The sequence below is a fragment of the Saccopteryx bilineata genome, chromosome 2, assembly GCF_036850765.1.
Source record: "Saccopteryx bilineata isolate mSacBil1 chromosome 2, mSacBil1_pri_phased_curated, whole genome shotgun sequence".
In the NCBI taxonomy this organism is placed as follows: domain Eukaryota; kingdom Metazoa; phylum Chordata; class Mammalia; order Chiroptera; family Emballonuridae; genus Saccopteryx; species Saccopteryx bilineata.
The window spans coordinates 3,772,344-3,789,419 of NC_089491.1; the positions used below are offsets into that span (position 1 = coordinate 3,772,344).

The 17,076-nt window shown below is 62.1% G+C and overlaps 1 protein-coding gene and 1 long non-coding RNA gene across 5 annotated transcripts in view; one reads left to right on the plus strand and one right to left on the minus strand.

Annotated features, from left to right (window-relative positions):
* Positions 1-1,941: 1,941 nt before the first annotated feature.
* CEL (carboxyl ester lipase) lies at positions 1,942-10,335 on the minus strand. Of its 3 annotated transcripts, XM_066255813.1 has the most exons (12): positions 10,176-10,335; positions 7,992-8,142; positions 7,782-7,904; positions 7,278-7,475; positions 6,613-6,743; positions 6,288-6,395; positions 6,050-6,167; positions 4,783-4,969; positions 4,135-4,338; positions 2,674-2,871; positions 2,127-2,409; positions 1,942-2,093 (listed from the first exon to the last, which is right to left on the minus strand). In XM_066255813.1, the coding sequence occupies exons 1-12, from the start codon at positions 10,239-10,241 to the stop codon at positions 2,028-2,030; spliced, it is 1,833 nt and encodes a 610-aa protein (XP_066111910.1). In that variant the 5' UTR covers positions 10,242-10,335; the 3' UTR covers positions 1,942-2,027. The 3 variants fall into 3 exon arrangements, with proteins under 3 accessions (XP_066111910.1, XP_066111908.1, XP_066111911.1); XM_066255811.1 differs by having other exon boundaries at positions 1,942-2,409; XM_066255814.1 differs by lacking the exons at positions 7,992-8,142; positions 10,176-10,335 and having other exon boundaries at positions 1,942-2,409; positions 7,685-7,786.
* Positions 10,336-12,380: 2,045 nt separating this feature from the next.
* The window catches only part of LOC136323895 (uncharacterized), a 29,242-nt gene continuing 24,546 nt past the window's right edge, over positions 12,381-17,076 (plus strand). For both annotated transcript variants that reach the window (XR_010729019.1, XR_010729020.1), the window contains exon 1: positions 12,381-12,627. This is a non-coding gene — a long non-coding RNA (uncharacterized lncRNA). The remainder of the gene's footprint in view (positions 12,628-17,076) is intronic.

The window sequence follows — 17,076 nt, forward strand, 5'->3', positions numbered from 1 at the left end:
TCCCAAACGATGGGCCGAGGACCGTGCTTTCCCCAACAGGGGAGGGAAGGGCCTCGTCCCAGGTTCTGGAGGAGGCACTGGAGTCCGAGGGGTTTTCTTCTGCGGCGAGGTAGGCTCCAGAGAGCAGACTGGGCAGGTGGAAACACTCGGAGAAGTCCATGCCTACGGATGTGGCGGGGAGCCGGCCCGTCGCTGCGTCCTTGGGCCCCACTGGCTGAGAGCAGGGACAGTCACCAGGAGCGGCCCACACTCAGTGAGAGTCCCTCCCCCTCGGTCTTTGACGAGGACCCCCCTTCACACCTGAGAGCCCTTCACCAAGCCCGAAAGCCCAGGGCAGGCAAGGTGGTCACAGGCCAGCCCGAACCCCCTGCCCCTCCAGGGGTCAGGTTTGCCCAGCTCTGGGCTGGGGCCACAGGCCTCAGTCTCTGTGGGCTAGGGAGGGACAGAGAGTGGCCGGCTGGTTCCCCATCCATACACCCATTGGGCTGAGCTGCTCAAGACTCCAGAATGGCCTGACCTGTGGTGGCGCAGTGGGATAGAGCGTCGACCTGGAACACTGAGGTTGCTGGTTCGAGGCCCTGCACTTGCCTGGTCAAGGCACATATGGGAGTTGATGCTTCCTGCTCCTCCCCCTTCTCTCTCTCTCTCTCTCTAAAAATCAATAAATTAAAAAAAAAAAAAAAAAGACTCCAGAATGTTCTCTCCCCTGAGCCCTCATGGCTGTCCCACAGTGACTAAAGAATGGGGAGGGGGGGACAAGCCCCGCCCCACACCCACCCCGAGGTTGTGGGCTTTGGAGTCTCAGACCTAAGTTTGGATGAAGCCTTGCTCAACACATGACCCCTCTCGGGGCCTGTTTCTCCCTGAATACCCTAACTGTCCAAAACGAAGGTGTTCACAGTGCCCACCGCATGGGGCCACAGTGAGGTCAGGGTGGTGATCACAGTGCCCACCGCATGGGGCCACAGTGAGGTCAGGGTGGTGTTCACAGTGCCCACCGCATGGGGCCACGGTGAGGTCGGGGTGGTGGTCACAGTGCCCACCGCGTGGGGCCACGGTGAGGTCGGGGTGGTGTTCACGGTGCCCACCGCGTGGGGCCACGGTGAGGTCGGGGTGGTGTTCACGGTGCCCACCGCGTGGGGCCACGGTGAGGTCGGGGTGGTGTTCACGGTGCCCACCGCGTGGGGCCACGGTGAGGTCGGGGTGGTGTTCACGGTGCCCACCGCGTGGGGCCACGGTGAGGTCGGGGTGGTGTTCACGGTGCCCACCGCGTGGGGCCACGGTGAGGTTGGGTGGTGTTCACAGTGCCCACCGCGTGGGGCCACGGTGAGGTCAGGGTGGTGAAGCCCTGGTGAGGTTAGTGCTCAGGCCCAGACCTCGCAGAGGTGGGGATGGCCGTGACTCGGACCTCTGCCTCCTACTCCCCTTCGGACTCTGCCAGAGCCGGGCACCCAGCCCTCGCCCCTGCCTGTCGGCACCCAGCCCTGGCCCCTGCCAGCCGGGCACCCAGCCGTGGCCCCTGCCAGCCGGGCACCCAGGGCCCAGTCCTCTTGCCCCCTTTGCTCCTGGCAGTCCAAGGTGACGCTTTGCTGTCCTGAGTTGGGTGCAGCTGGAGGCAGAATCGGCTTCTCTTCCCAGGCCAGGTCCCCAGACCCAGTTAGAGCAGAGCCACCCCCACATCCCAGAGGACGGCGCGCAGCCGGGCCCCTCCCGTGGCCACCTGCCCTGCTCAGGTGTGGCCCTCTGGGCAGAGCCCAGCCCCCAGAGCCAGCAGCCTGGCGTGGAGGGACCGGCCCCCGAGGCCCGGCCCTAGCGCTGGCACTTCTCCAAGCCTGTCTCCTCCTCTGGAATGAGGGTGGCATCGTTCTACCCAGTGCTGGAGACCACCGGAGACCAGGGCGGGCGCACCGAGGTCACGAGAGCAAGGAAAGATGCCAGACAGAGAGCTGAGGCTTTATTCAGGAAGAGCTCGGGAGGGAGGCGGCTCCCTGGGGCCCCACCGTGCGGCCTTCTGTGGCCACAGGACATTAGAAGCCAATAACTATAGGCATCTGAGCCTCTTCAGAGTCATCCGTGGGGGGCACGGGGGCCACCTCAGAGTCATCCGTGGGGGGCACGGGGGCCACCTCAGAGTCATCCACGGGGGGGACAGGAGCCACCTCAGAGTCATCTGCGGGGGGCACGGGGGCCACCTCAGAGTCATCCGTGGGGGGCACGGGGGCAGCCCCATCTTCGGTCACCGTGGGCAGCGCCTGGTAAGTCAGGGTCCAGTAGCGCAGGTACTCGCTCCTCAGGTGCTGTTTCATGGACGTGCCGTCCATCTTCCTGTTGATCTCCAGGTAGTTGCCATCTTCCAGGGTGTAGGGATCCCAGTGTGTGGGCACCTCTGAGGGGCCCATGTTGGGGTCCCTGCAGAGTGAGGGGAAAGGCTGTTGTGGGGGGCAGGGGCTCACAGGGGCCTGGAGACCTGTGCCTGGGCCAGGCTTGGCCCCGGCTTGCCTGGATAAGTCCCCTGCCTCCCCTGCTGACCCGAGCTATCAGGCATCTCACTGTATCCTGGGCACTGGCTGGGTATTGGCTGGTCACGTGGAAGGGAGGGGAGAGGGCGTGGGACCCAGGCCCGTAGGGTCGAGGGGGCAGGAGGCCCTGGCTCCAGCCTCATGCCCGCCTTACCCAGTTTTGGCGAAGTTGGTCCAGTAGGCGATCATGGTCTTGGAGACAGTCCTGTCCTGGGGCCGGTAGCCCAGGGGGGTGGCAAAGGGCTTCCCAAAGACGTACTGGAGGTCATCCGCGTGGTCGGCCCCCACCCATTTGGGGTAGACGGGCATCCGGGAGGGTTGGGAGAACAGGTAGCTGAAGGTCTTGCCACTCCTGAGGAGGGGAGGGAAACCCCCAGGTTGGCAGGGTGCTCACCTGGGCACCCCAGCCCAGAGGTGGGCCCTGGAGGGAGGCCGCAGGGTGAGGGTGGGGGCGGGGGGGCAGGGAGGGGTCGGGAATCCCTCCAGACTCTTGAAGAACTCGGATGCTTAACCTGGAGAAGGGAAAGCTATAGGCCAAACTCAAGGGTGTGTGGACTCTACGATTCAACTGTGTGTATACTTCCTCTCCACAGAATGTGTCGAGACGTCTTCCTCCTACAACTCAGTATCAAGAAAGATTGTTTCCTGCCCTGGCCGGTTGGCTCAGTGGTAGAGCATCAGTCTGGAGTGTGGAAGTCCTGGGTTCGATTCCTGGCCAGGGCACACAGGAGATGCGCCCATCTGCTTCTCCACCCCTCCCCCTCTCCTTCCTCTCTGTCTCTCTCTTCCCCTCCTGCAGCCAAGGCTCCATTGGAGCAAAGATGGCCCGGGCGCTGAGGATGGCTCCATGGCCTCCACCTCAGGCGCTAGAATGGCTTTGTTGCAACAGAGTGACGCCCTGATGGACAGAGCATCGCCCCCTGGTGGGCATGCCGGGTGGATCCCGGTCGGGCGCACAGCGGGAGTCTGACTGCCTCCCCACTTCTCACTTCAAAGAAATACCAAAAAAAAAAAAAAAAAAAAAAAAAGGAAAGATTGATCTGTGTTCTTCCTCTAATGGGATGAGGCGTGTTTCCCTTTCTGCCCTGACGGGAAGCTCAGAGCTTAATAGCCGCAAAGCTTTCGTAGTAGACAGGTGGGTATCATTTTATCTTCCTACGTGTTATGTGTTCCTAATTCACTTTATTTTATTTCCCTTGGCCATTATTATGTGGAGGTTTGCCATGCGGCTGCGGGCCAAAGTTGTTTTGAGGGTGGGCAAAGTCAAAACCCATATCAGAGACCATCATCCAGGGTTCTCTCCTACGCAGCGCGAGGGGTGGGAGGCAGACTCAAGAACTTTGCCAGGCAAAGGCCCATGGGCCGAGGGAGGGCTTTGTAGAGCCCTCAGAGGCTGGAAGGGGAAGAGGGGCCCTCTCAAGCCTTGTCAGGCCTGGGCAAAGCGGGTGGATGCAGGCACCGGTGGGGACCCGACCGCGGCTGTCCCGGGCAGCCCAGACCTCTGTGGGCCGGGCGGCCCGCTGCTGAGGCCTCGGTGGGTAGGTGCGTAACCCCAGGTGGGTCTCCCCCAGGTGGGTCTGCCCCAGGTGGGTCTCCCCCTCCCCCAGGTCCTCACTTGGCATTGGCTCTGTGCTGAGCCAGGGCGACCTTTGTGGGCACCAGGAAGAGGATGTCAGTCTCAAAGTCCACTATGGTCTTCTTCTTGGCTTCCTGGGACGGGTCTTGGGCCCAGGGACCAGTGTAGATGTCAAAGGTGGCGTTCGCGCCCCGGAGCCCCTTAGGGGTGGTGAGCCCGCTGACCAGCTTGAAGAAGTTCTCCCTGCCGAGACCAAGCCAACACTGGAGCCTCCTCCCAGGGCCAGAGGAAGGGGACCTTCCCCTCCCACACCCCCAGGGGTCTGCATGGGGCCTTCTACACACGTACATGCCGGCCTCCTCACTCAGCTGAGGCCTCCCCCAGCGTCCTTGGGCACCGCCCTGGGCCCTGGGCCCTCCTTACTCTGTGACAATCTGCCCTCCTTACTCTGTGACAACCTGCCCTCCTTACTCTGTGACAGTCTGCCCTCCTTACTCTGTGACAGTCTGCCCTCCTTACTCTGTGACAACCTGCCCTCCTTACTCTGTGACAACCTGCCCTCCTTACTCTGTGACAGTCTGCCCTCCTTACTCTGTGACAGTCTGCCCTCCTTACTCTGTGACAACCTGCCCTCCTTACTCTGTGACAACCTGCCCTCCTTACTCTGTGACAACCTGCCCTCCTTACTCTGTGACAATCTGCTTGTCTTTGTCGACGGCCGGGATGTCAATGGTGGAGAAGATGTGGCCATCCATGTCATTGGTACCAGCAATGTAGTCAATGTCAGCCGCGTTGGCAAACAGGTTGATGGGCTCATCGGGGATGAAGTCTCCGTCAACGACGGGGACGAAGCCCAGGTAGTGCACCAGGGGATCTGTGTGAAGAGCAGCCGGTCCTCACACCTCCGTCCAGAGCCCCCGGGCCAGTCCCCGGCCCAGGTGGAGAACTCCGGCCTCCTGGGATGGAGACCAGGGTCCTCAGCCCGCCACTCTGGCTTTGGGGCGGGGTAATTCTGGCGTGGGGCTACCTTGTGGGTGTTGAGCCCCGACAGACCCCCCATCCCTGACAGCCAGCGGCATCCCCTCCCCAGCGTGATGAGCCAGACTGCCCCCAGACTCTCTGACACTCTGTCCCTGGGGCCGAAATTGCCCAGGCTGAGAGCCACTGGGCGAGAGGTCACGTCTGTGTCCTCACGGCGGTGGATGACCCTGTCTTTTCCCTCTCTTCTCACTGGGCTGAAATCGGGAGGAGGGGGACCAAGATCAATGGAGGGGCCGATGGAGGAAGGGAGGGCTTTGTTCTACTTTGTCCGCCGGACGCTGCCCCCCAGATCCCTGAACTGCCCCCGACAGGACCCTGAGGCTGGCTCGGGACCGGTGGATGCACTGGCCTTTGCCATGCCCAGGCCAGTTTCCCTCCAGGGGAGGAAAGAGTCGGTTGGTTTGCATTCAGGGCCATGGTGTTTGCTTGGGTTCTATCTATCCTACCCAGCACCTGTGGCTTGAATGCAGGACAGGGAGGCGCACCCATGGGGCCCTGTACTGGGCCTGAGAGACGGCAGCCTCCTGGGCCGCCGCCGCCGACATGGCCGAGGCTCCTGAGGGTCCCCGCGCCTCCCCGGGGCCCAGAGTGCAGAGCTGGACGGGCCAGATGCTGCAGCGGTTGTTCCGTGAGTGTTGGTTGAATAAATGAGTGGAGGAGAGAATGAACGGTCATCTAGTCCAAAGGCTCTCGGTCTGGGGGTCCCCAAAATTGTGTGCCAGCGACCGTGGGCCCCAAATGTTCATCAGCTTCCCAAAAGGGTCGTGACCCACGGAGGTTGAGAGGAGAGACCTCAGTGGGGGCCGCGGAGGTTTGCGAGGGCGGTGGCAGAACGGAGGGAGGCCCAGCCCCATACCCCGCGTGTCCCCCCTTCCTGAGGGCAGGGCCCTCCCTCCACGGAGCCCGCACTCACAGTCCATGCCGGCCAGGGGCATCTTATAGGCCATGGTCAGGGCGCGGGGGTCGGTCACCTTCAGGCACTTGGCCATCCTGGCAGTGTCGTCCAAGGGGCAGCCCACCTTCTTGGCGATCTGGGGGGTGGGGGGAGGCGAGGTGGTGAGGCCAGTGCTGGGGCAGCGGGCAGCAGGGACAGGACAGAGAGCGGAAAAGAGGAAGTCCCGCCCCGGGCATCTAAACCGAGCCCCTTCTACCTTTTTGGCCCAGAAGAGAGGGTTCCTCTGGATGGACCAGGGGGTCAGTGCCACACCACTCTGGCTGATGGCTCGCCGGATGAGGCCCTTGTTGTAGGGAGAGAGGGTCTGCAGCACACAGAGATCCTGTCAGCACGGCCTCGCCTTACCCGCCGGGTCAGCCCAAGCGCGGACCCCAGCCCCGCCCCTCCCAGCCATCTCGGGGTAGCTGCGCCCCTCCCAGCCCCCTCGGGGGCAGCCCCACCCCTCCCAGCCCCCTGGGGTAGCCCCGCCCCTCCCAGCCCCCTGGGGGTAGCCCTGCCCCTCCCCTTCCCGGCCCCCGGACCTGCAGGGAGACGCTGGCGCCTCCGGCCGACTCCCCGAAGATGGTGATGTTGTTGGGGTCCCCCCCGAAGGCGGCGATGTTCCTCTTCACCCAGGCGATGGCCATGTGCTGGTCTCGAAGGCCGTAGTTACCTGGGGTGGGCGGGCGGGGCGGGGGCCTTCATCAGGCGCCTCCCGCGGGGGCTGGGGGCGGCTGGAGAGTATCCTCCGTGCCTGGGGACCCTTGTCAAGCCCCGGGAGGGGGTCCGGTGTGTCGCCGGGAGATTGAACGGGGTACTGAAGGCAGTGTGGGGGCTCAGGTAGGGGACCGGGAGCAGAAAGGCCAGGCTGCTCATCGCTCTCCCTGCCACAGTCTCTCCCGCTGTCTGTCTGTCTGTCTGTCCCGAGGCTCCTGTGTTCCCCCAAGTGGCCACCTCAGTCTCATCTTCTGTCTTGTTCACTCAGCTCCCTTTTCCCCTCCGTGGTCCCTCTCTGGGTCTCTGTCTGTCCGTCTGTCTGTCTGGCAGCCTTGTCTCCTTCGCTACAGCTGCCAAAGGGCTCCTGGCTCTGCGAATGGGATTCTGGGCCTTTCCGGGGGCGCTGTCAGTTGTTTGGGACCGAGGGACACAGAGGAGGCGTCCCCGCCGGCCCGCCCCCTCACCCCCACACCCCGAGTGCCCCGCGGACCTGGCAGGTTGGCATCCCCGGTGCTGAGGAAGCCCAGGGGCCCCACGCGGTAGTTGAAGGTGACCACAATGACGTTGCCCCGCGTGGCGATCTCCTCCCCGTCGTACAGGTAGTTTTTGAGGACGTTGGCCCCCTGGCCAGACCCCATGAGGAAGGCACCGCCGTAGATCCAGATCATGACAGGCAGGTTCCGGGAGACTGAGGCGGGAGGCCAGCCCGGTGACCCCGGGTCCCCTTGACCCCCTCCCCTGCCCTCCTCTCCCTCTGCATGCTGTTTCAGGGAAGTTCAGCTCTGGAGCCCCAGACACAACCCAGGGTGCGGGGCGGGGGCCCCTGGCACGGGCTGGGGGCTTTCTCGGGCTTCAGGGAGCCGGAAGGCACTGGAGGGCACGGGAGGGTGGGCACACCTTGCTTCTTGCCCTGGGGGACCCTGGCACGGGCTGGGGGCTTCCTCGGGGTTCAGGGAGCCGGGAGGCACTGGAGGGCACGGGAGGGAGGGCACACCTTGCTTCTTGCCCTGGGGGACCCAGATGTTGAGGTAGAGGCAGTCCTCCGTCCCATAGGTGTTGTCCTGGGTGATGGTGGCTTGCAGGCATCGCTTCTTGAAGTCCTTGGCTTTCAGGGTTCCTGTGGACAACAGAGGGCCTGGCGTAAGGATGGTGGCCCCGCCCCACCCCCAGCCACGGGGCCTGCCCAGCCCCCACCCGCTCCCACCTTGCCAGCCGGGGTGTCGCTGGGGGTTCTCCAGGGCCTTGGGTGGGGCGGCGAAGGGGATGCCCTTGAAGATGTCCACATAGTCGCCGAAGAGTCCGAGCTTCTTGTTCACACCTTCCACGAAGCCCCCTTCCGTGTACACGGCGCCCAGCTGGGGGGTGAGGAGGCAGGCTCAGGGGGGCTCAGGCTGGGCGGCCCCAGGGGCCCCGAGACAGCTTCAGGGAGGGGCCTTTCTGCACCTGAGACCCCGACCCGCGCTTGCTCACGCTCCTAAAGCGGCAGCTTGCTGGCGTCCCCTGCCCCGGAGGTGTCCTGCCCCGAAACTCAGAGGAAGCTGCTTCCACCAGTGTGTTCCCACTCAAGGAAGCCTTCCAACAAGGCTGGGAGGGCGGGTGGAGGTTTGGATTCTGTCCATGGTGTGACCATGAGCCTCAGTTTCCCCATCTATAAGCTGGGTGACAGCAGTGTCTCCTGCTTGGCCTGCTAGTTCATCCTGCTGTTGGCGGTGGTGGACCCATCATGTCAGCGCACTGAATCCTTTATACCCAGCTGCGAGCTCCCAGGGGGCCCTTCTCTCTCTTCTCTCCTCCCTCTCTCCCTCTCTCTCTCCCCCCTCTCCCTCTCCCTCTCCCTCTCCCTCTCCCTCTCCCTCTCCCTCTCCCTCTCCCTCCCCCTCCCCCTCTCCCTCTCCCTCTCCCTCTCCCTCTCCCTCTCCCTCTCTCTCTCCCTCTCTCTCTCTCCCCCCCTCCCTCTCCCTCTCCCTCCCCCTCTCCCTCCCCCTCTCCCTCTCCCTCTCCCTCTCCCTCTCCCTCTCCCTCTCTCTCTCCCTCTCTCTCTCTCCCCCCCTCCCTCTCCCTCTCCCTCCCCCTCTCCCTCCCCCTCTCCCTCTCCCTCTCCCTCTCCCTCTCCCTCTCCCTCTCCCTCTCTCTCTCCCTCTCTCTCTCTCCCCCCCCCTCCATCTCTTTCTCCCTCTTTCTCTCCTTCTCTCTCTCCCCCTTCCCCCTTCCCCTCCCCCCTCCCTCATCCCAGGATGAGCCTCCAGGCATTTTCCCTGGCCACCCTCCCTGGCTGCTGGGCTGGGGCAGAGGGCCAGGTCAGTGGCTGGAGGACTGGGAAGTCACCTCTCGGAGGTGTCTCTGTGTGACTGGGATTGGCCTGAGGGCCTCGGGGGAGAGGGCCAAGGGCTCGGGGACCCTGGCTGTCCTGGCCATGCGGATGTGTGTGTGTGTGTGTGTGTGTGGGGTGAGCCGGCTGCCAGGGCAGCGTGGGAAAACCCAGTCCCGTCAGCTCCCGGAAAAGACCTCCCCCGAAGGAAGAGAAGGACCTCGTCTTGGTGGCAGCAGGGACCCAAGATCCATCTCTGAATCCCCCAGATCCAGGGGCGGGTCCCGGGCACAGGGGGGTGCGGAGAACAGGGCTGAGAGAGTCGGATGAGGGATGGACAGGCAGCAGGCTGGGGACCAGTGTGGTGGGACACCGGGGTCCCCCGCTGAGCTGGCGTGAGGCTGTTGGGGTTTCTGTCCTGGAAGCACCTCCCTTGCCCTGGCCCTCACACCCACGGAAAGACGACTAGGAAAGACACTCCACGGGTGCCTCCGACCCCCTGGACGGGCCCCAGCCATGTGGGTGAACCCCCTCTCCGGAGAAGGAGCTTCCACCTAAAGCCAGACTCCAGCTGCGCTTGACTGAGTTCCAGACTGCTGCTCAGACCCTGGGGGCTGTGTGGTGCTGGGCAGTCTGCTGGCCTGCTCAGGGACCCCGCCTCCCTGCTGTGAAAGGGCACAATGTTGCCATCCCCCGAGGGAGGAAGGAGCCGGGGGTGTCGGGGGCCAGTTGCCGCAATCAGCAAATTAACATTCAGGATGCCCAGGTAGATCTGAGTTCCAGATAAATAGTGATTTGTGTGTGGGGGTGTTTTTAGCATAAGTATATCCTAAACACTGTGGGGAACATACCTACTCCAAAAATGTCCTCGTGGTTTATGAAATTCACATTAATCGGGCGTCCTGTATTTTATTGCACCTGCGTCCCGGGACCAGCGCCTGGGAATGCCTTTGTGACTGGGGTGGCCGCTCTCCCTGCCTGTGACTCCGCTGGCTGTCTTCCCTCCACTCTGTCCCCGCTTTCCAGACCTGGGTGAGCGGCAGGAGAGAGGCCCCTGCCCCTCCGCGGGCTCTCGCTTACCTTTGCGGCGCCCGCTGCCGCCAAGCAGCAGGCGAGGCCCAGGACGACCAGCTTCAGGTGCCCCATGGTGTGCGTACCTGCCTCCGGGTGGCCCTGCCTCTAGAGCCTGGGTATTTATGGGGCGGGGGCCGCCAGGAGCCCGAGCTGGCAGCTGACTGTGGCAGGCCCCTCTCCCTCCTCCTGCCTCTGCCCCTTCCTCCCAGCTGGCCACACTCCGGGCGGCGAACCAGGGGCCAGCAGACAGCTGCCGTTTCCCACCCACCTCCCGCGGGGTGTCAGGAGGCCAAGGTCATGTAGGTGCCTGTGTACACACACATTCGCACTCACACACACGGGGCTGCAGGGATGGTGCCCTTTCCCTGGGCTGCCTATGCCTGGGTCCCAGTGCCCCAGGTGCACCTGGGCAGGTTCCTGGGAATAAAGGCAGGTGGCCCAGAGCAAGGGGGACAAGGGCAGAGGCCTGGCGGGGTGCCCAGTGCCCTGCACTCTGGCTCATTGACAGGGGCCTGGTTTCGCCCTAAGACCAGGGGGCATGCTTCGTCCCCACGCCCTGCCTGCCTCCACCCGCCGAACCCCTGTGCTCAGCAAAGGGAGTTTACAGAGGACAGGGCGTGTGAGTTCCAGGACAGAGAAATGGCCTGTGTGCTACTGGGCAGCCCATGGGACTGACCCTTGTGACCGAAGGCAAACTGGGGGGTAGTCCGAGCTGGGCTTGGGGACCCAGAGCCGCACAGGGCGTGCCTGCCCTCAGGGTGCGGGGAATCCTCACGCACGCAGCATGAGCAGTCCTGGGAGGGGCGGTGCTGGTGACCACGGGCAGCGAGAGAGGGGGTGCTAGCCCAGCCTGGGGGGCTTCCCTCAGAGACAGGAAGCACCCTGGGCCATAGCAGAGAGAGATGGAGGGAGAGAGACAGAAGACAGACAGACAGACAGACAGAGGCCGAGAGAGAATCTGGGCACAGCGTGCGGTGACAGTGAAGAAGGCCCCTCCTGCGTTGGCCTCGGGAGTGTGTCGGACTCGGAGCCAGAGCAGGTTGTTAGTGACAGAGCAGCGCGCCCAGTGCTCCCGGTTCTCGCTGCCTTGGAGGAGTTTGGCCGCACAGCCCTGTCCAGGGACAGGGGTACGTTCAGGAGCAGCCAGGGGACAGCCCGAGAGCCCTCCCAGGCCCGACAGCCCCTCAGCCTGGGGCCCGGCAGCCCCCTTGCCTGGGCGCTGGTGCTTCTCACGCTGGCCACAGGCCCCCTTAGGTCAGGTCATGCCTGCGGCTGTCACCAACACCCCACAGACCCACAGACACAAGTCGGTGCCTCTGTCTGTCTGCCGGCCTGATCCAGTGCCCGGATCTTTAGTGATGGAGGGGAGGAGAGGTCGAGACAGCAGGCCGGCCCGGGCGGGTGAGGACGGGAGCTCAAAGGGTTGAGGGGCGCCGTCGGGGCCGAGGGGCCAAGGGAGGGCACTGGTCAGCACGCCTTCCGCCTCCTGCCTGGGCAGCCCCACTCTGAGAGCCCGCCCGGAAGGAGGGAGCTCTGAGCAGGGGGGATAGGGACCCCCGTGTGCCCAGGAGTCCTCAGCACAGTGCTGTTCACAGTGGGCGAGGAGGGGAGGAGGGGGCAGAGCCCCACATGTTCATGGTAGGGGTGCTTGCTCATTTACCAAATCTACCAGCGCGGGGCCTGCACGGGCCTGCACAGAGCAGGCAGCGGTGACGGGAGGGGGCAGGCCCGGCGGTGCCCGAAGAGGCTAGCAGCGTCCCACCAGGAGGAGCAGTGCCAGCTGGCTTCCCGGCTGCACCAGTTGAATGTGTTAGAGAACTGACTTCAGGGCCATTCACTTCACCCAGAAAAGGGTTTGGCCACCGTCTGAGGTCTGACAAAGACCCCCTGCTTGACCGGAGGCGGTCCACGCTGCCCTGCGGTGGGCAGTTTGAGGAAGTCTTGCAGAGCAGATTGAGCTAGAAGCCCCCACCCTCCACCTCGGGTTGCTCGCCACCGTCCACCGCCACCGGTGACGTCTGCTCCCCCCAGCCTGTCTGCAGCAGGAGTCCTGTCAGGTCAGTCTAGCCAGCACGTCCCTTACCCCTAGGTGCCCTGGGAGTAATTTTCCGTCCACGGACTCTCCCCTCCCCCTCCCCCACGGCTCCTTGGAGGTCCCTCCCACTGGCCCACACTATAGAACTGAGCTCGGGGCCACAGGAGACAGCTTCTCCTCATTGCAATAGTCCTGAATAAAATCTGTTCTTGCCACTTTGACTCTGTCCAGCTCTGGTTTTTCTTGGACAGTTAGGGTGCCATGACTCAGCTAAGATCAGAGACTTCACTGGACGCCCAGACCTCTCACCGTGGCCTTGAATGTGACCTCTGACGACTCTGTCCTCACTCTGGATGGATGGGAGGTACCACTGGTGAGGCGGACCCCTGAGCCTTAGCTCCGGATGACAGCCCATGAGGCATGGTAAGGAAGGGTTTCGGTTCTCAAGATTCTGAGTGTGCTCCGGAAGATCAGTTAGAGTCCCAGGTCAACAGAGGCTGGGCCAGGGTCCTAGGTTTCTCTCAGAAGCTGGGTTAGAGTCCCAGGTCAACAGAGGCTGGGCCAGGGTCCTAGGTTTCTCTCAGAAGCTGGGTTAGAGTCCCAGGCCAACAGAGGCTGGGCCAGGGTCCTAGGTTTCTCTGAGAAGCTGGGTTAGAGTCCCAGGTCAACAGAGGCTGGGCCAGGGTCCTAGGTTTCTCTGAGAAGCTGGGTTAGAGTCCCAGGTCAACAGAGGCTGGGCCACAGGTCCTAGGTTTCTCTGAGAAGCTGGGTTAGAGTCCCAGGTCAACAGAGGCTGGGCCACAGGTCCTAGGTTTCTCTGAGAAGCTGGGTTAGAGTCCCAGGTCAACAGAGGCTGGGCCAGGGTCCCAGGTTTCTCTGAGAAGCTGGGTTAGAGTCCCAGGTCAACAGAGGCTGGGCCAGGGTCCCAGGTTTCTCTGAGAAGCTGGCTTAGAGTCCCAGGCCAACAGAGGCTGGGCCAGGGTCCTAGGTTTCTCTGAGAAGCTGGGTTAGAGTCCCAGGTCAACAGAGGCTGGGCCAGGGTCCTAGGTTTCTCTGAGAAGCTGGGTTAGAGTCCCAGGTCAACAGAGGCTGGGCCACAGGTCCTAGGTTTCTCTGAGAAGCTGGGTTAGAGTCCCAGGTCAACAGAGGCTGGGCCACAGGTCCTAGGTTTCTCTGAGAAGCTGGGTTAGAGTCCCAGGTCAACAGAGGCTGGGCCAGGGTCCCAGGTTTCTCTGAGAAGCTGGGTTAGAGTCCCAGGTCAACAGAGGCTGGGCCAGGGTCCCAGGTTTCTCTGAGAAGCTGGGTTAGAGTCCCAGGTCAACAGAGGCTGGGCCGGGGTCCCAGGTTTCTCTGAGAAGCTGGGTTAGAGTCCCAGGTCAACAGAGGCTGGGCCGGGGTCCCAGGTTTCTCTGAGAAGCTGGGTTAGAGTCCCAGGTCAACAGAGGCTGGGCCAGGGTCCTAGGTTTCTCTGAGAAGCTGGGTTAGAGTCCCAGGTCAACAGAGGCTGGGCCGGGGTCCCAGGTTTCTCTGAGAAGCTGGGTTAGAGTCCCAGGTCAACAGAGGCTGGGCCAGGGTCCTAGGTTTCTCTGAGAAGCTGGGTTAGAGTCCCAGGTCAACAGAGGCTGGGCCAGGGTCCTAGGTTTCTCTGAGAAGCTGGGTTAGAGTCCCAGGTCAACAGAGGCTGGGCCAGGGTCCTAGGTTTCTCTGAGAAGCTGGGTTAGAGTCCCAGGTCAACAGAGGCTGGGCCGGGGTCCCAGGTTTCTCTGAGAAGCTGGGTTAGAGTCCCAGGTCAACAGAGGCTGGGCCAAGGTCCTAGGTTTCTCTGAGAAGCTGGGTTAGAGTCCCAGGTCAACAGAGGCTGGGCCACAGGTCCTAGGTTTCTCTGAGAAGCTGGGTTAGAGTCCCAGGTCAACAGAGGCTGGGCCACAGGTCCTAGGTTTCTCTGAGAAGCTGGGTTAGAGTCCCAGGTCAACAGAGGCTGGGCCAGGGTCCTAGGTTTCTCTGAGAAGCTGGGTTAGAGTCCCAGGTCAACAGAGGCTGGGCCACAGGTCCTAGGTTTCTCTGAGAAGCTGGGTTAGAGTCCCAGGTCAACAGAGGCTGGGCCACAGGTCCTAGGTTTCTCTGAGAAGCTGGGTTAGAGTCCCAGGTCAACAGAGGCTGGGCCAGGGTCTCAGGTTTCTCTGAGAAGCTGGGTTAGAGTCCCAGGTCAACAGAGGCTGGGCCAAGGTCCTAGGTTTCTCTGAGAAGCTGGGTTAGAGTCCCAGGTCAACAGAGGCTGGGCCAGGGTCCTAGGTTTCTCTGAGAAGCTGGGTTAGAGTCCCAGGTCAACAGAGGCTGGGCCAGGTTTCTAGGTTTCTCTGAGAAGCTGGGTTAGAGTCCCAGGTCAACAGAGGCTGGGCCAGGGTCCTAGGTTTCTCTGAGAAGCTGGGTTAGAGTCCCAGGTCAACAGAGGCTGAGCCAGGTTTCTAGGGTTCTCGTTGAGAAGCTGGGTTAGAGTCCCAGGTCAACAGAGGCTGGGCCAGGGTCCTAGGTTTCTCTGAGAAGCTGGGTTAGAGTCCCAGGTCAACAGAGGCTGGGCCACAGGTCCTAGGTTTCTCTGAGAAGCTGGGTTAGAGTCCCAGGTCAACAGAGGCTGGGCCACAGGTCCTAGGTTTCTCTGAGAAGCTGGGTTAGAGTCCCAGGTCAACCGAGGCTGGGCCACAGGTCCTAGGTTTCTCTGAGAAGCTGGGTTAGAGTCCCAGGTCAACAGAGGCTGGGCCAGAGTCCTAGGTTTCTCTGAGAAGCTGGGTTAGAGTCCCAGGTCAACAGAATCTGAGCCAAGTTTCTAGGGTTCTCGTTGAGAAGCTGGGTTAGAGTCCCAGGTCAACAGAGGCTGGGCCACAGGTCCTAGGTTTCTCTCAGAAGCTGGCTTAGAGTCCCAGGTCAACAGAGGCTGGGCCAGGGTCCTAGGTTTCTCTGAGAAGCTGGGTTAGAGTCCCAGGTCAACAGAGGCTGAGCCAGGTTTCTAGGGTTCTCGTTGAGAAGCTGGGTTAGAGTCCCAGGTCAACAGAGGCTGGGCCACAGGTCCTAGGTTTCTCTCAGAAGCTGGCTTAGAGTCCCAGGTCAACAGAGGCTGGGCCAGGGTCCCAGGTTTCTATGAGAAGCTGGGTTAGAGTCCCAGGTCAACAGAGGCTGAGCCAGGTTTCTAGGGTTCTCGTTGAGAAGCTGGGTTAGAGTCCCAGGTCAACAGAGGCTGGGCCACAGGTCCTAGGTTTCTCTGAGAAGCTGGGTTAGAGTCCCAGGTCAACAGAGGCTGGGCCAGGGTCCTAGGTTTCTCTGAGAAGCTGGGTTAGAGTCCCAGGTCAACAGAGGCTGGGCCACAGGTCCTAGGTTTCTCTGAGAAGCTGGGTTAGAGTCCCAGGTCAACAGAGGCTGGGCCACAGGTCCTAGGTTTCTCTGAGAAGCTGGGTTAGAGTCCCAGGTCAACAGAGGCTGGGCCAGGGTCCCAGGTTTCTCTGAGAAGCTGGGTTAGAGTCCCAGGTCAACAGAGGCTGGGCCAGGGTCCTAGGTTTCTCTGAGAAGCTGGGTTAGAGTCCCAGGTCAACAGAGGCTGGGCCGGGGTCCCAGGTTTCTCTGAGAAGCTGGGTTAGAGTCCCAGGTCAACAGAGGCTGGGCCGGGGTCCTAGGTTTCTCTGAGAAGCTGGGTTAGAGTCCCAGGTCAACAGAGGCTGGGCCAGGGTCCTAGGTTTCTCTGAGAAGCTGGGTTAGAGTCCCAGGTCAACAGAGGCTGGGCCAGGGTCCTAGGTTTCTCTGAGAAGCTGGGTTAGAGTCCCAGGTCAACAGAGGCTGGGCCGGGGTCCCAGGTTTCTCTGAGAAGCTGGGTTAGAGTCCCAGGTCAACAGAGGCTGGGCCACAGGTCCTAGGTTTCTCTGAGAAGCTGGGTTAGAGTCCCAGGTCAACAGAGGCTGGGCCACAGGTCCTAGGTTTCTCTGAGAAGCTGGGTTAGAGTTCCAGGTCAACAGAGGCTGGGCCGGGGTCCCAGGTTTCTCTGAGAAGCTGGGTTAGAGTCCCAGGTCAACAGAGGCTGGGCCACAGGTCCTAGGTTTCTCTGAGAAGCTGGGTTAGAGTCCCAGGTCAACAGAGGCTGGGCCACAGGTCCTAGGTTTCTCTGAGAAGCTGGGTTAGAGTTCCAGGTCAACAGAGGCTGGGCCGGGGTCCCAGGTTTCTCTGAGAAGCTGGGTTAGAGTCCCAGGTCAACAGAGGCTGGGCCACAGGTCCTAGGTTTCTCTGAGAAGCTGGGTTAGAGTTCCAGGTCAACAGAGGCTGGGCCAGGGTCCTAGGTTTCTCTGAGAAGCTGGGTTAGAGTCCCAGGTCAACAGAGGCTGGGCCACAGGTCCTAGGTTTCTCTGAGAAGCTGGGTTAGAGTCCCAGGTCAACAGAGGCTGGGCCACAGGTCCTAGGTTTCTCTGAGAAGCTGGGTTAGAGTCCCAGGTCAACAGAGGCTGGGCCAGGGTCTCAGGTTTCTCTGAGAAGCTGGCTTAGAGTCCCAGGTCAACAGAGGCTGGGCCAAGGTCCTAGGTTTCTCTGAGAAGCTGGGTTAGAGACCCAGGTCAACAGAGGCTGGGCCAGGTTTCTAGGTTTCTCTGAGAAGCTGGGTTAGAGTCCCAGGTCAACAGAGGCTGGGCCAGGGTCCTAGGTTTCTCTGAGAAGCTGGGTTAGAGTCCCAGGTCAACAGAGGCTGGGCCACAGGTCCTAGGTTTCTCTGAGGAGCTGGGTTAGAGTCCCAGGTCAACAGAGGCTGGGCCAGGGTCCTAGGTTTCTCTGAGAAGCTGGGTTAGAGTCCCAGGTCAACAGAATCTGAGCCAAGTTTCTAGGGTTCTCGTTGAGAAGCTG

Excerpts from the sequence above, each read along its gene's own strand:
- CEL (XM_066255811.1), bottom strand. The coding sequence starts at position 10,241 with ATGGGGCACCTGAAGCTGGTCGTCCTGGGCCTCGCCTGCTGCTTGGCG. Across the intron at positions 6,744-7,277 it reads CGGGGATGCCAACCTGCCAG|GTAACTACGGCCTTCGAGAC; the intron begins GTCCGCGGGGCA and ends CGCCCACCCCAG. Across the intron at positions 4,339-4,782 it reads GACAAGCAGATTGTCACAGA|GGAGAACTTCTTCAAGCTGG; the intron begins GTAAGGAGGGCA and ends TGGTCTCGGCAG.